The sequence below is a fragment of the Prionailurus viverrinus genome, chromosome C1 (genome assembly GCF_022837055.1).
Source record: "Prionailurus viverrinus isolate Anna chromosome C1, UM_Priviv_1.0, whole genome shotgun sequence".
Taxonomy (NCBI): Eukaryota; Metazoa; Chordata; class Mammalia; order Carnivora; family Felidae; genus Prionailurus; species Prionailurus viverrinus.
The window spans coordinates 57,604,441-57,621,854 of record NC_062568.1 but is presented as its reverse complement, the minus strand read 5'-3'; the positions used below and the strand labels follow the sequence as shown (position 1 = coordinate 57,621,854).

At 39.6% G+C, this 17,414-nt stretch overlaps 1 protein-coding gene across 13 annotated transcripts in view; it reads left to right on the top strand.

Moving 5' to 3' along the window:
• MYO3B (myosin IIIB) overlaps positions 1–16,447 on the top strand; it is a 489,550-nt gene extending 473,103 nt beyond the window's left edge. For 12 of the 13 annotated variants that reach the window (XM_047872792.1, XM_047872794.1, XM_047872793.1 and 9 more), the window contains 3 exons: positions 10,476–10,582; positions 10,957–11,003; positions 11,818–13,548. In XM_047872792.1, the coding sequence (XP_047728748.1) occupies positions 10,476–10,582; positions 10,957–11,003; positions 11,818–11,956 (293 nt within the window). In that variant the 3' untranslated portion in view covers positions 11,957–13,548. Of the gene's footprint in view, positions 1–10,475; positions 10,583–10,956; positions 11,004–11,817; positions 13,549–15,930 lie in introns of those variants that run through there. The other variant, XM_047872791.1, reaches the window with a different exon arrangement.
• Positions 16,448–17,414: the final 967 nt, after the last annotated feature.

Below are 17,414 nucleotides of genomic sequence, written 5' to 3'. Positions count from 1 at the left end.
AAACAAAAGGAAAGACACCAATAGCAGCCCATTGCTGATGCTAAGCTTGTGCCTTTCAAGCATTTTTTTTTACTAGTCCCAACCCTCCTGACACCCCAGAGTTCTTGTCCTACATTTATGATTGATTTAAAAGGAGTTTAGTAGGTCAGAATGGCTTTTCAGCTTTGTCATTCATTCATACTGAAACCTACAGAAGAGCACTGCGTGACATCATACCTCTGGAAACCAGAGATAATGTTCCCGTGGTCAGCAAAATTGTCCTCTTGGAGTAAGAGAAATGATTTTCCCAGCGCCCAGGGAAATTAGTGTCCGCTTGGAACTCAAGCCATGTGATGCAGCTTCCAGCACAAAGCAAATACCTGACAAGGCTGGGAGCCCTACTGGAGCTGCGTCCCCTTCCCAGAATTTCTTCTGCCCAACCGAAACTTCTTTGACCCGATGCCAGCTTTTTAAGATGGCAGCTAGCTAATCTGCACAGTCAACCTAAGCTTTCAGGAAAGGGTTAAGTCGTTAGGTTTTCCACCCCTGCTACAAGTTAAAATCATCTGGAAGCGGACAGGTGGTGGGCTGTTTTTAAAAGCAGTGATGCCCGGGGCGCCTGGGTGGCGCAGTCAGTTAAGCGTCCGACTTCAGCCAGGTCACGATCTCGCGGTCCGGGACTTCGAGCCCCGCATCGGGCTCTGGGCTGATGGCTCAGAGCCTGGAGCCTGTTTCCGATTCTGTGTCTCCCTCTCTCTCTGCCCCTCCCCCGTTCATGCTCTGTCTCTCTCTGTCCCAAAAGTAAATAAACGTTGAAAAAAAAATAAAAATAAAAGCAGTGATGCCAGAGTCCTACCCCTGACTAACCGAATTAGGACATCCAGGGGTGAGGCCAAGGCATCTGTATTTTTTTGTAAGTTCTTCAGATGCTGCTAATGTGCAGCCAAGGTCAAGGACCACTCTCATATAACAAGAATTATGGTGACCCCTGAGGGACCCCTGCTCTGCCTTGTCTGCCAGGTTTTCCCACTGCATATATCTTCTGTCATCTTCACTAGAACCTTGACTGGGTGATCGTCATCACCAGGTTCAGACCTCCAATAAGTGCTGGAGGTGGGATTCATACTCCAGTTTTTCTAAACCCACTGTTTTTATTTTTCTTTCATGACACTGTTATTTCTCCAAAGTGTGGGACATGGGCCTCTGGTTATCTCCAGGCCAGTTTTAAATAGTGTGTGGACGTGACCTTAAATAACACTGAGTCATGTAAAAGAAAGCTACTCCTTTATCAATTCTCAGTTTAAAGTCTTCATATTTAGGAGAAAATCGTAGCTGTATTAATATGTCTTAAATTCCTCTCTTTATAACAAACCTTTAAAGAAGCCCAGAACATTCTGTGGGAAACAGAATCTAACTCACGTATGATAGTACTGTTCTGTTTTCATTATATTTACTTTATGTTTACTCCTTTTTTTTTTAATTTCTTACTGTTTATTATTTTTGAGAGAGAAAGAGACAGAGTACGAGAGGGGGAGGAGCAGAGAGAGAGAGAGAGAGAGAGAGAGAGAGACAGAATCTGAAACAGACTCCAGGCTCTGAGCTGTCAGCACAGAGCCTAATGTAGGGCTCGAAGTCACTGACCACAAGATCATGACCTGAGCTGAAGTCAGAGGCTTAACCGACCGAGCCACCCAGGTGCCCCACTTTATGGTTTACTTCTATTTATGGCATATGACCCTGGCTTTCTATTTAGTACAGCAGTGAATAAAGTTTCATTCTTAAATATATTTAAGTAAAAAAATTTTTTGATTTAAAAAATACTACATGAAGAATAGTACAGGTGTCTTGAATATGGCAAAAAATGTTTAAGAAGTGGGTGATGACAGAAGTTTGAGAAATGCTTTCCTACAGCAGACTAATTTTAAAAAGAGGCATCTCCAGACCTGTTAGCAAGTGGGAACTCTCAGCTATCATGCCATCACAACAGGCAGACAACAACTTGTTCCACCCATTTTAGGTCAGGCAGGACCTATGAACTTTGTTGCTGCTTCCAGCACAAGAGGAATCCTGAAACACTGTTGGTAATAAACATGGGGAGGGGGAAAAGACAGACACTCAACTGCTCAAGTAATCAATGAAATGAAAATCCAAACACAAATGATGTGCCATTTTTCACCTATTGCATTATCAGACTTTTTCTTAAAGATGCTCTCCCATGCTGGTGAGGACCTTTAGAAATGTATAATCTCTTGGGGCACCTGGGTGGCTCAGTCAATTGAGTGTCCGACTTCAGCTCAGATGATGATCTCACTGGTAGTGAGTTTGAGTCCCACATCATGCTCTGTGCTGACAGCTCAGAGCCTGGAGCCTGCTTCAGATTCTGTGTCTCCCCCTCTCTCTGCCCCTCCTCTGCTCACACTCTGTCTCCCTCTCTCTCTCAAAAAATAAACTAACATTTAAAAAAAATGTTTTAATACATATACTTTTTGGCCAGTAATTCAACCTCTAGGAATTTATCTCAAGAAAACAATGTGGATTATCAAAGATCACATTCTGAGATGTTCCTCAAAACATTACTTATCAAAAAACACTGGAATCAACTTCCATGCCCAGTATGGGAAATTATATAAGTTTATCATATATCACCCATTAAATAAAATACCATACAACCATTAGAAATGATGCCATTGGGGCGCCTGGGTGGCTCAGTCGGTTAAGCGTCCAACTTCGGCTCAGGTCACGATCTCGCGGTCCATGAGTTCGAGCCCCACGTCGGGCTCTGGGCTGATGGCTCAGAGCCTGGAGCCTGCTTCCGATTCTGTGTCTCCCTCTCTGTCTGCCCCTCCCCCGTTCATGCTCTGTCTCTCTCTGTCTCAAAAATAAATTTAAAAAACATTAAAAAATTTTTTTTGAAAAAAAAAAAAAAAAAAGGAATGATGCCATTTAGACCAATCTGGAAGACAAAAAACTTGTTCCAGGATTTCCTACTATTTAGGGGAAGGGAACATGGGGTGGGCAAAAATATGGACTTTTCATTGCTTAATGTATTTGAACATCATGTTTATCTATTACTTTAAAAATGTAATTCTAGGGGCACCTGGCTGGCTCAGTTGATAGAGCATGTGACTCTTGATCTCAGGGTTACAAGTTTGAGCCCCATGTTGGGTGTAGAGGTAACTTAAAAAATCAAATCTTAAAAAGATATAACTGTAAATGAAATATACTATTTTTGTTTTATTTTTTATTTTTATTTGAGAGAGAAAGTGTGTGTGCACAAGCAGAAGAGAGGGGCAGAGAGAGAGAATCCCAAGCAGGCTCCATGCTCAGCCTGGAGCTCAACTTGGGACTTGATTCCATTGCCCTGGGATCATGACCTGAGCTGAAATCAAGAGTCAGATGCTCAACTGACTGAGCCACCCAGGTGCCCCAAAGTATACTATTTTGAAGGTAGGTTAATATCATGGAAAATACTTATGACTTTATTGTTAAGTAAGGGGAAAAAGCAGTAGCAAATAAGTGACAGAATTTTTTATTAAGAAAAGTGAATGCATAGTCCTAGAAAAGTATTGAAAGGATATTAAAGGAAAAAAATACTAATCAACTTTGTTTTTAAGAGCCTGACTTCATCTCCCTCCTTTGTAGATTAGTCTCCCCAGAGGTGTCCCAAGATAGGAAAGGCCCTCTTCCTATTGGAAGCCTTGGCAATAATATCCTGATTGACAGAACCAAAGAGGGGGCCACATAGATGGAATAAATCTTGACAAGAGTAGTGAATGGTCACCATTTCATTCATTCATTCATTCGTTCATTCATTTATTCATTCATTATTTGTTAAATGTATGCCAAGCCCTGAGCTAAAATAGTTTTAGGGGAAGTTATTACTACTTCCCTAACGAGTAAGGAGAAAATTCCACACAGACAATTTATAACTCCACCATCTTCCACAGGCACTAATTTAACTCAGGGATATTTTCTTTGTAGCAATTCTGCAATTTTGAAGAAGATTGTTCATGACATAACATGGCAACTGGGAAAATTTGTAGCTTTCCTTTCATCTTAGAAAGGAAGATCTGAATTACATGCACCCCAGGAGAAAATCTCTCTTTCTGGTTGTGCGTATGTTTTACAAAAACCCACTGAATTCCTTAGTCCCTCCTGAAGTTAGACATGGTGAGGTGAAAACTTATAAGAATGTCTCAGTAAAAGAACAAGCATTGTAGTAAACGCCATGACCTAGGCTTTGGGATTTTGAATCAAAAGACCTGAGTTCTAGCCCTGGCTCTGAAGGGAGACCAGCAGAAGGGCCCAAGCTCCCTGGGTTCACACCCCTTAGATATATAAGGAAGGGGCTGAACCACAGAGATTTATCAGCCCTGTGTCGTGACTTAAATTTGAAAATCTGAGTTCCCAGGGCATAATATCTTCCCTCCTATTCCCTGTCAAGACTCTGAGCATCCCTGAAATAGCCTATGCCTCGGGGTATATCAGGAGCAAGTGGTTTACAACACATTGGGAAGATTCTTCCTTAGACTGCGTTTTTAAGGGAGTGCAGATTATCTCAGGCTTTCTGCCAATGTGGTTCTTATTGTTAAGGAAAGATTTAGTATGGTCCAGTATAGTGGCTCTCAACCCTGGCTGTACATTAGAACTATCCAAGGAGATTTTTTTTTTTTAATATCCATGCCTAGGTCCTGATCTGGGCACCAGTATTTCTAAAAACTGAACAACTTGTGTAATGTAAAGAAAATGATCATCGGTGAGGACATTCAGAAACCTGAATTCTCAGTTGGACTTTGTCTCTAACGTGCTATGTGATCTCTTAATCTCCTTATGCCTTTGTTATCTCTTTGGGGTTAGTTGTCCTTCCCAAAATGAGATGAAATAAATAAAAAGCTACTTTGTAAAACAAGATTTGATACATAAAAATGAAATGGTAAGTGCAGAGGCACAGAGCCAGAAAAGCCAAGTCATCTCATTGGAAGCTGTTTCATTAAGTGTCACCAGGGTGCCATGCAGCATGGTCGGCTATCATTGAGGAGAAAGAGAATCCAGCTGACAGCTAGGCTACTGTCACCTCCAGTTGCCCTGAGAACTTTGGTCACAGAAATGATGTACCTCCCTTTATGCAGAGTTGACAGAAGTCTGTAAATGAATTGCATAACTCTTAATTCTGTTTTGTGCCTCAGGGAAATATCTAGTAACCCCACATGGGATTTGCCAGCTGTAAATCTAGAACACTGAACACTATTTGCTTCAAGGAGATGTTTTACTTGGCAAATGACCCTAGGAAAGGCTCATCCACAAAATGGCAATCAGATAGATCGGCAGTCTTGCCACTCAGAACATATTCCTGCCTGCTGAGGGCCCACAGGAAGGGTGCATATGGCCATGGTTCTCCTGGTGTGCTCTCTCTCTCTCCTCCCAGGAACCCTGCCCATTGCCTGTCCATTCCATGGGGGCCCAGAGTTCATACTGCCCCACTAAGCAGGGAAATATTTGGGCTGTCTGCCCCATCCTGCCTTCACTGTGGTTGTCCTTCCCTCACTACGATCCTGCTAGGAAATGGATCAGAATGGCACATCTGTAATGGGTGGTAAAAAGTGAAACCCTAAGTGTTAGGGGACAGTGTAGAGAAGAGCATTTGTAGCCAAAATAGCTGTAACTCAGCAAGTCAATTAGAGCAGAGGAAATAGTTTCCTTCTTCATCTCTGAGACCCTAGGAGGGAACAAAACGCCTTGTTTGCGACTTGAAATTGTGCTTGTGAATTAGGGTTGCCAGGTTTAACAACAACAAAAACTACAGAACACCCAGCTAGATTTGAATTTCAAATGAATAACTGATCACTTTTTAATTTAATACAAGTATGTCCTGAATATCGCACAGGATTTTAGTAGATTAAAAAAAGTATTGGTTGTTTATCTGAAATTCAAATTTAATTGGGTGTTCTGTATTTGATCTGGCAACTCTAGCTTGGATATACCTGCATGTTCGATAAAAAGAACTGGAATATGAAATTTCCAAACCAGTTGTTTGAAGTTATGTGACGAAGCCATCAACTGAATTCAGCTGTTTGTCTCTCACTAAGGACTCAGCCAGTTGTGCAGCCGCAGAGTATGGTGATTTGGGGTTAGAGAGAGAAGTATGCCTGTCCCAGCGCTCCTCACTGAGGTGTCATTTACATTTCTTCCATTTTATGACAGGTATATCTCCTGTTTATTACAAAGTTCTGTGTCAGCTCAGAAGAGAAAGGTGTGTTCAGGGTCTCAAATATGAAATCAAAAGGTGCAAGGGGAAAAGAAGGTGCAGGGATTCTTGAAGGGGAAAGAGACCTATGTTAAATAGTACTCATGACGTGATATACTTTCGAAAAGCTTTATGGGGAGGTAGCCTCCAGAGGATTACAAACTGGAGAGTTTGGCTTGGTTTACAAATGCTTATGTGAAGTAAGAATAGGCCACTTTCAGAATACTAACATTGTCTTCAAATAACTCATATACTAATGTTTACCTTCAAACTTGAATTGCCTATTTTGTCTACATAAACTAATCAAATGAACTAGGTAATTGCCAGATTGTTTTATGTCTCCTGTAAGCAAACTGATTGGCTCAAAAGACAGGGGTTGTGGCTTCGACTCTGCCACTTCCAGATTTATCTTTCTTAGCTATAGTTTCTTTGTCTACTGAATCAAAGAATAATTTTGCCCTACATGTCTTATTGATTTTTTTTAATTTTTAAAGGAAAAAAAAACTTCTCAATGTACATAAACATTTAGATTTCATCAATGTCCTATATGCTGTTTTATATTTGCTTCTTTTCCTGAATTTTGAATTTTCATCTATCAACAGCATACCTTAAATTTATCCTTGTTGGTGCCTTCGTGGTATGACACCAACATTCATATCTCACAGTTAACTTCTCCCCAACTATTAAATATTTATCATCTTTCTAGCCTTTTTCCAATGCAAAAAAAATCTTACACCATCGTACAAATTGTCTTTTTTTCTTCTTCTGGTTGTCTTCCTTGGGACATGTTTGTTGGCACAAGTTGCTTAGCTTTCACTATTTATCATCAAGTTGCACGTCAGGAGGGGTGGAGCCTATGGATTCATCTGTGTATGTGGGGCCACTCCCACATTGTCTTTTGATCTTTTATTTATCCTAATTAATAAAAAGGCAGTGGTAGTTGTTTTAATTGAAGCTCTTTGGATGGCTAAACATTTTTCAATATCTCATTTCATTGTATATTTCAACGTATATGATTTTTTTCTCCATCTTTTTCTCACCTCAGCCTTTCCACATTATGGATAGTAGACTTTTGTGTGTATATATTTTTAAATTTGTTTTGGGGCGCCTGGGTGGCTCAGTCGGTTGAGCGGCCGACTTCGGCTCAGGTCATGATCTCGCGGTCCGTGAGTTTGAGCCCCGCGTTGGGCTCTGTGCTGACAGCTCAGAGCCTGGAGCCTGTTTCAGATTCTGTGTCTCCCTCTCTCTGACCCTCCCCCGTTCATGCTCTGTCTCTCTCTGTCTCAAAAATAAATAAACATTAAAAAAAATTTTTTTTAATAAATAAATAAATAAAAATAAATTTGTTTTTATCTTTCTATTGCACTTCCTTTCATCTTAGTTTTGTTACTGTCTATCATACAGAATATTTTACTCTAATTGGACCCATCTTTGTCATTAATATTTTCTTCCACAGTTAAAATAGTCTATTTCATTTCCCTTTAAGGTTTTTATAGGAATATTTAAAATGTTTAACTATATAACTCATCTGGAATTTATTGTGGCCCGTAAGAATCAAAAAGCATATTGAAAAAAGTAAAAGATTTAAAAAATTTTTAACACTAACTTGAGCCCAGCAGCACTAATTTATGACAAGTCACTTAACCTCTTAAGACTCAATGCTGTCTACTAGACTGAAGGCAGGGACCTTGTCTTATTTTTCTTTGTTTTCCCCACAATATCCAGCAAAGTACCTTACGTATAGGATAAACCTTATAAGGTCTATATTTAAGTTATGCTTTTTGTATATTACTATCAAATTGTTCCAACAGCATTTTTTTTAACATTTTATTTATTTTCGAGAGAGAGAAACAAGAGTGTGAGGGGGGAAGGGTCAGAGAGAGAGAGAGAGACACAGAATCCAAAGCAGGCTCCAGGCTCTGAACTGTCAGCACAGAGCCTGATGCAGGGCTCAAACCTATGAGCTGTGAGATCATGATCTGAGGAGCTGAAGTCGGAAGTTTAACCAACAGAGCCATCTAGGTGCCCCATTCAACAGCATTTATTAAATAATGATTCATTTCCCAAATATTTATTTGGTTTCTTATTATTGATCACATACCAGTGATACTCAAATTTGTTCCAATGGCAAAACTCTTGTAAGTTATGGCACTCTGTAAAACATTGTGAGACATGGAAATATTTAAGTTAAAATAATTAAAATTAAAATTTAATGCTAAATCAGACACCAGCTTATACTAGATTCTAGTATAGTATAGATACCATCAGACACCAACAGATTTTTTTTAATTTATGGGAGAAATGCTAAAATTGTGAAAATTATGCCCAATAACTTAATTCCTAAGTTCTAAAAATCAGGAAAAAAATACCCACCCATGTAATAGCAAATTCATGGAGAACAAAATTTGAGAACCACATCTTAAATTAAGTATCCCCAGTTGAGAATATAAATAAAAGTTTCTGATCAAATGTAAACACTATATGAAGTCCAGCTGAACTGGGCTGAACTCCAGCTGAACTCAGAAACTATTTAAGATCAGTCTTTTGAGTTTCCAAGGTTGGAATTCCCATAACGTTAAGAAGTCTAAGGGAGAATAGATGTCAGATCTCTAGTGCATGTTCACACCAGCAACTTTAACTCTATACACTTCTGTTCATTAATCTATAAATCAGAGGAGATGAGACAGGGCACCTTGTGTCCTACCATATTACAGCATATGGACTTCACAAACCAAGCAGGTGGTAGGTATGTTGGAAGTAGCAGAAAGAACCCATATCAATTCTGGATTCCTTATACTCTGAGGATGATGCCAGCCCAAGATACTGGAGTCCTGCCCTCTACCCAGACTTCCTGAAGATGTGTACAGGGATATCTTTAATGGCTACTAGAACCTTCTGCAAGCAACATAGCATGATGGAGCTTACTTTTACTTAGATCTTAGCTTACAAAAAAAGTTTCTTGTTAAGGACAGTATGCTATAGTTTTAAAAAGAATGCTTCCAGAACAGGAGGTAAGAGTCTAGGGTTAGGTCCTCACTCTCCCATTTCATCTGGGATGAGTCATTCAACGTTCGTGGGCCTGTTTTCTTTTCCAAAAAAAAATAAAAAATAGGCATTTAGAATAAATAGTTCCTAAATCCTTGTATGGTTCTAACAGTCTTGGCCAATATAGATAGGTTCCAGTTCAAGAACAGTAAAGGTGTGAAACTTCATACTTAGGAAACTGATAATTTGCCATTCATAATGGTTCTTGCTGAGTCATTCTTCACTTAGAAAATTCCCCCAGAGTTTCCCTAAATAGTAAGAACCTCTAGTGAAGTGAAACTATGATTCCAGGTACAATTCTACAACCCTGTTTTATGAATATGATACACACTCGGCCCAGGAAAGTGAGAACTCTTCTCTGGACTGTAACATTCATAAACCGTATTGTGTGGCAGCTCTGGTGTGTGTGTGTGTGTGTGTATGTGTGTGTGTGTGTGTGTTGGCAAGAAGTTAAAACTGCTAAATCCTGATTCAGATATAGTGCCAAAAGGACAGCAGATTCCACAAAAATCATCTGCTTGGAAGGGAAATAAATCATGACTTCATTGGACACGTGGTTTCTTAAACTCCAGTTCACTTTTGGTCCAGGGTTCTGAAATCAGGGCTAACACGGAGAGGCTGCTCTGTGAAATCATGCAATTATCTTTTCCCCTTCTCCTTTACGCTATCTCCAGAGATTGCATGGATCAATGGTATTGTTCAAAGCATTTCAGTAAATACTAGCTCAAGCCATTTTCCCTCCGAAACGTATCCCACCAAAAGGTTTGCTTCTCATCTACCCAAGAGGGTGTGTGCTCCAGATGTCTTTGAACCCTCACTGCAAGATGTGGTGCAAACTATCCCGGATTGCCTTCATTGTCCTGAGTTATCCCATGAAGATAGGACTCTGTGCTCTACAAAGGCTGGCCACCAACCTCTACTTCACCAGCATGGACAAACCAATTTGCTTTCTGTCACTCTTAACTTCTGATTTAGATAAGAGAGATGAAGGCAAAGTTACAGACAGTGGCCCTTGTTTACACTTAGCAATTCCTATGTGTGTGTATGTGTTTTAGGATGACATTTCTGCCAATATTAGCAGAGCTCTAACATGCCCATTAAAATGAGACACAGTTTCCACTAAGTGCATTTATGTGAAGAGCGATTTTTACCTAATTTTCCCAATGCCTCAGATGGTTTACAGTAAAGTTTTGCTGTCTTGTTGCAGTTTCAGAAAATGGTCTTGTACAGAAGCAGCGAACACCTCGCCGAAGATGTCAGCAACCCAAAATGTTGAGTAGCCCTGAGGACACCATGTACTATAACCAGTTAAATGTGAGTTCAAAGTGGCCATAAAGCTGTTTCACTGGCTTTGTTTCCAGTTAATAATTCTGTTATTAATACCTGTTCCAGCCCTTCCAGCCCCACCCCCACTCTCTTATGCTCTCTTCTTGAACATGTGCTTAGGCTCTTTATCTGTTGCTTTCATGTCAGGATGTCTGCCTTCACGGTGAATAATTGATGTGGTTTATCAAAGACGAGCAAGATGCATGCTTCATCAGGCTCACTTGAGCCCTTTGATCAAAAAAATTATGCTGTGACTTCTGATATTATCAGCATCTGCTTGCATTCAACACAAAATCACTTTGAATTAAAAATTAACGACTTGCTGCTTTGCTTTGACTGTGTGTTCTTGGCCCTCTCCACAGGGAACTCTAGAATATCAAGGGAGCAAAAGGAAGCCAAGAAAACTTGGGTAAATATCTGTCTTCTTAGTTCTAAGCAACTGTAAACAGAAGGGGTCCTTTGTGATATTACAGAAAATGCAAAACTTTCCAGAAGAGCTTCTAAAAATATGCAAATGGGGATATCACCACTATTATTGACACTGGAAACTACTTTTCACAGTAGCAGCTATATAAAACTTGAGTCTATTCTGTCCAAAAAGGCTGAAATTGCCACCTAAAGGCAAATGTTATTTCTCATAATTATCCCAGGAAATTGTAGTTTCCTCCTAATTGCAGTCATAGCAGATTGTATAAAACTCTCTCACAGATGAGAGCATTCCACACAGTGCAAACAGGCCACTTCCCACATCACCCTACCCCTGGGCCTTAAAGATACACAGAGGAAAATTTCCCCCTGTGGCTAGACACAGGACACTAAGGAGTTTGTGGCCCATTTGATTGTTAGTATCTTGACCGAGAATACAGTGACATAGCTAACTGGTACTAATTTGAGAACTGGAGGAAGGCAGTGGGGGGGAGCTTTCTCATCTAGGAACCAAACAGGGACAGACAAGTAAATTCAGACAGAAAAGTTGTAATATGATCACAACCTCCAGACGCCACTAAATTCAGCCCTTTATCAGTCTGTGACCCAGAGGCAAAGGCTTGGTGGATCAGAGTCAGTTCCTGAGTTCTGGGTCACGCTGAGGTACCCTAAGTTGTCCTTCCCTTCCGGGGGTGGGACCCAGCCCTGTTCCCAGTACTCATGCACTGTTAGCTGCCTGGGTGATGACTGCGGCATTTGTTTTCTCTTTTTCCTGAAAACTCTTTTCTTTGTTGCAGCCAAATCAAAGTGCTTGATGGGGAAGATGAGTATTATAAATCTTTGTCACCTGTGGACTCTGTTCCTGAGGAAGACAACCCAGCCTGCCCTTTCTTTTATTCCTCATCCTCAAAAGGAGCATCTTCTGCTCAGCACTGAGCTGTACTTCCTGCCCCTCCCCCCAGGTCTGCGGAGGGTAAGAACAATCATGGTAGTTGACTGATGGTCATTTCATAAGTAAGCACTGCAACGGGTCAGCTTCTTTGGACACATGGTGCATGTCTGAGCCTTACTGAACAATTTTCATATTCCCAACCATTTTCTCATACCTCCATTGCCCTCCCCACATCTGCAGTGCAGCCTGAGTGGGGCAATTTTTCGTAGCTGTGGGACACTGAGCACATCTTCACTATAGCAGTAACCATCATTCATGGGAGTAACAAAGACCTCAACGTCTAGGGGGGTAACAGACAACCTTGCCATTAGCCAATCATGAATACTGACATTTATTTTTCCTGCTGTGTCCATCCATGCAAAATCTGCCCCTGTGAAAATCCAGGACTCTGTTTCTACCTCACCTCTCCCTGGCATCCACCTCCTTCCTGAGAGACCCTCCAGGCATCTCTCCAGAGTCAGGGTTCCACTGCTGAGTGCCCCCATCCTAAAGGAGTGCACTCAAGGTCTCCTAGGTCAGGATAATTTTTTGTGTTTAGGGGGCAAGCCTAAGTCTTTCTATAAGGCAGATGGACCTCTCTCTTGCTAATTATTATGCTGATAAAGCTTTTGCTTCTTTACTCCCATCACCTTAGCAGTAAATAGAAAGGAGTTAGAGGGACAGAAAATTTGGACCTCCCATAGTCCACGTCCTGTGGTTTAGTAATTTCCCAGTCTCTGGTTGGCCGCCTCCACGAGGCTGTGAGTGATTACAGAGGAAGGATCTTGTCTTGTCTATCTTTGTGGGCACAGAGCCTAGGGTAGTGCCTGGCACAGAGTGGACATCCAGTAATGCACCTAAATGAATGGAGGGACTTCACTTAGTTATACTAACGTATCTGACAAGAAAATTTCAATTCTGTTGTTACACATGATTAATCACTTTTCTTATACCATAAACTCTGATTTTTTTCACTCCAGTTTGGGCTAGTCCTATTATAATAATGTTATACCATATATTATAATACTCAATATGATTCAATACAGCAAACAGCTTTGGAGCAACTCCTTTATGCAAAACAATGTGTAAGATTGCTGTGTGAGGTAAAAAAAAAAAAAAAACAAAAAAAAAAACAAAAAAAAAAACCTACAAGACCTTTTCTCTAGAACAGATGTTCTCAACATTTTTTTTTACTTTAAAATACTTGGCAGATAGTACAATGGGAGTTCCCAGATTTTTAGAAAAATTAACTGGAGGAAATAGAGAAAAATCGTTTTCAGAGTGATAAAGGGGAGAATTTTAATACCCACATTTTACAGAGATAAAATAATGAAAGGAGGCATTTAAAGATCTCAGAAATTTTTTTTACGAGGAAAAAATATAGGAAAAGTTAAATAGTTAAACTTTACTTTTAAAAAAAAAAAATGAGCCTTGATTTTTTTTCTCAGATCTTCACCCCAAAGAAATGTTTATAAGGTATGCAGACAGAGCAGAAGAAACGCAAGTGAACTTTGTTGTTTAAAAAATATCTAGAATATGGGGCTCCTGGGTGGCTGAGTCAGTTAAGCATCTGACTTTGGCTCAGGACATGATCTCGTGGTTTGTGAGTTCAAGCCCCACATTGGGCTCTGTGCTGACAGCTCAGAGCCTGGAGCATGCTTCAGATTCTGTGTCTCCCTCTCTCTCTCTCTCTGCCCCTCCCCCACTTGCACGCTCGTGCTCTCTCTCAAAAATGAATAAACGTTAGGGGCGCCTGGGTGGCTTAGTCGGTTAAGCGTCGCCTTCAGCTCAGGTCATGATCTCACAGTCCGTGAGTCCAAGCCCCGCATCGGGCTCTGCGCTGACAGCTCAGAGCCTGGAGCCTGCTTCGGATTCTGTGTCTCCCTCTCTCTCTGACCCTCCCCTGTTCATGCTCTGTCTCTCTGTCTCAAAAATAAATAAACATTAAAAAAATTTAATAAGAAATAAAAAAATGAATAAACGTTAAAAAAATTTTTAATATCTAGAATATATAGATTTTAACATTATTCTAATATAAATATTTTTGTTTTGAAGTATAGTATAGGTACACAATATAGTGATTCAACACTTCTATGTATCGTGCAGTGCTTACCACTATAAACATAGTTACCATCTGTCACTATACAACCTTGTTATTGACTAAATTTACTGTACTTAAGTTTTCATCTCTGGTGATTTGTTATTTAAAACTGGAAGTCTGTTATCTCTCAATCCCCTTCAACTATTTCTCCCACCTCCCCACCCCACTCCCCTCTGGCAGCTACCAGTTTTTTTTCCTATATCAATGAGTCTGTTTCTGGGTTTTGTTTGTATGTTTATTTGTTCATTTGTTCATCTGTTTTGTTTCTTAGATTGCCCATGTAAGTGAAATCACACAGTATCTCTTTCTCTGACTTACTTTACATAGCATAATACCCCTCCAGGTCTATCCATGTTGTCACAAATAACAAGATCTCATCCCTTGTTATGGCTGAGTAATAGTCCGTTGCATATATATACTACTTCTTTATCCATCTGTCTATCAACAACCGCTTAGGTTGCTTTCATATCTTAGCGATTGTAAATAATGCTGCAATAAACATAGGGGTGCCTAGATCTTTTGAATTAGTGTTTTCATTTTCTTTGGGTAAATACCCAGTAGTGGAATTACTGGATCATATGGTATTTTCTATTTTTAATTTTAAGGAACCTCCATACTTTTTCCCACAGCGTTTGCACCAGTTTATATTCCCAGCAACAGCACACGAGGATCCCCTTTGCTCCTCATCCTTGCCAACACTTGCTGTTTCTTTTTTTTTTTTTTTAATATTTATTTATTTTGAGAGAGAGAATGAGCTTGCGCCTGTGAACAGGGGAGGGGCAGAGAGAGAGAATCCCAAGCAGGATCCATGGTGTCAGCACAGCCTGACTCTGGGCTCGATCTCCCTAAACATGAGATCATGACCTGAGCCGAAATGAAAAGTTGGACACTCAACCAACTGAGCCACCCAGGCACCAACACTTGCTATTTCTTGTCACATCATTCTGACTGGTATGAGGTCATATATCCTGTTTTGGAAATTTTACTTTTATCATTGACTTATCTACTTTTGATTTGATACTTTAGCTATTTTTGAAACTGTTGAGTAGAAATATTTCTAACTTCCTATTTCTCTGTGTACAATGTAATTGTATACCTGCCTTGTTTCTAATTAAGTATTTCTAAAAATAAGTTTAAAGGAAACATAAATAATTATAAAATTATGATTTTGAAGCTCTACAATAATTAGTCATTGCCAAGCTATAATTCCTAACATTACTTTAGAAATAGGGTTCACAGGGCTCCTGGGTGACTCAGTCAGTTAAGCATCCAGCTCTTGATTCTCTTGGGATTCTCTCTCTCCCTCTCTCTCTCTGCCCCTCCCCTGCTCTCTCTCTCTCAAAATAAATAAACAAAACAAACAAACAAACAAGAAAACCAACTACACCATCTACAGATTATTGATGTTATTCTTGGACTAGTCATAATGCCACAAACTCAAGAAGCAATTCTTAAATCAAGTATATGAGAAGGATTCAACCTGGAATCTCATAAAAGTCTTATGAGATTTTTCAAGGCAATATGCACATGACAAAACAAAACAAAAATCACATAGTCCGGAGGGTTGATAATGGAAAACATTATCTCCCTGTCCCTACCTTAGTCCCTCCCCGCAGAATCAACCATTTTTTACTATTTCTAATTCTTCTAATGGTTTCCATCGTATCTATGGATAATTTACTTCTATCTTCTTTGGTTTATCATTATTGATAACATTTACTCTCTCCTTCTATGAAAGATATGCATTTATTTCAGTTTTATCTCCCTTCTCTCTTACTTCTGCCAGTGATTATAATTGTATATTTAAATTTTTGTTGATTACCTTTTAAACTTTATACAATTAAACATCTATTTTTATGTGTCATTGACTTTTGATAGTATCTCTGCGAGGATACCTGACGTGAAGAAAACCAACAGGCTGTAGGATATTGTCAAGACAAACAAAATAGCTGACCCTGGACAAAATAGAAATCATTCTGGGAATAGAACAGTTTCACTTAACTGCACCTTTGGTGTTCATGCTCTGAGCTGCTGTTTTTACATTTTGGTTCATCTGAACATATGCCTCCGTCCACTTCCTTTAACTTTCTTTATGTTTAAATGTCATACAAATACAGAAAAGGGCACAAATCAGAAGACTCAATTCAGTCAGTTATCAGAAAGTGAGCATCTGTATAAACATCTGTGCATGCAGTGGACCATTGTCAGCACACTAGAAGTGTCCCTCTTGTCCCTTCCTAATCACCACCTTCCCAAAGACAAGCACTCTCATGACTCTGCTGGTAAATACCTCCTTGCTTTTCTTTATAATTTTACCACTCATGTGCATTCCTAAACACTACAGTTAAATTTTGCCTCTTATAGTTAGGTTTTGGGAACTTATGTAGGTGGAATCATGTAGTAGGTAATCTTTTGGGTCTTGTTTCTTTTATTTAGTGTTATATTTGTGAGACTTATCTATGTTGTGTAATAGAAATGTAGTTCATTCCTTTTCATGACTATGTAGCATTCCAGTTTGTGAATATGGCATAACTGACTTAGCCATTCTGCTTTTGATAGACAAATATGAATTCTTTCCAATTTAGGGCTATTTTGGACATTGCCACTGTGAACATTGTTCCAGGTCTCTTAGTGTATATCTGCATGCATTTCTGTGGGCTATGCACCTAGGTTTATGATTGCAGAGTTCTAAAGTACACATAACTGCACTTCAGTAGGTAATACCAAACTGTTTTCCTAAGTGATTTTACCAATTTACAGTCATACCTGTGACATAAGAGAACTTCCAGTTCTTGCTATTATCAGCCTTCTTTATATAGGCACTCTAATGGGTATCTATTAGAATCTCACTTTGATTTATACCTTACATATCTCTAATTGATAATGATAACTGAGCACATTTTTATGTGTTTAGTGCCCATTTTAAATACCTTCTCTTGTGATACACCCATTTTTAATTGGGTTAACTATATTTTTTCTTTTTATTTGGAGAAATGTATTACATATAATTATATGTGTCGCAAGTATTTTCTCCACTAGATGCCTTGTCTTTGCATTCCCTTAAAAATATCTTTTGATGAAAAATGTCTGTAATTTTAACATAGTACAACTTATCAATCTTTTCCTTGATTAGTACTTTTTTTTTTAATATATTTTTTTTAACATTTATTTATTTTTGAGACAGAGAGAGACAGAGCATGAACGGGGGAGGGGCAGAGAGAGAGGGAGACACAGAATCGGAAGCAGGCTCCAGGCTCTGAGCCATCAGCCCAGAGCCTGACGCGGGGCTCGAACTCCCGGACCGCGAGATCGTGACCTGAGCCGAAGTCGGACGCTCAACCGACTGAGCCACCCAGGCGCCC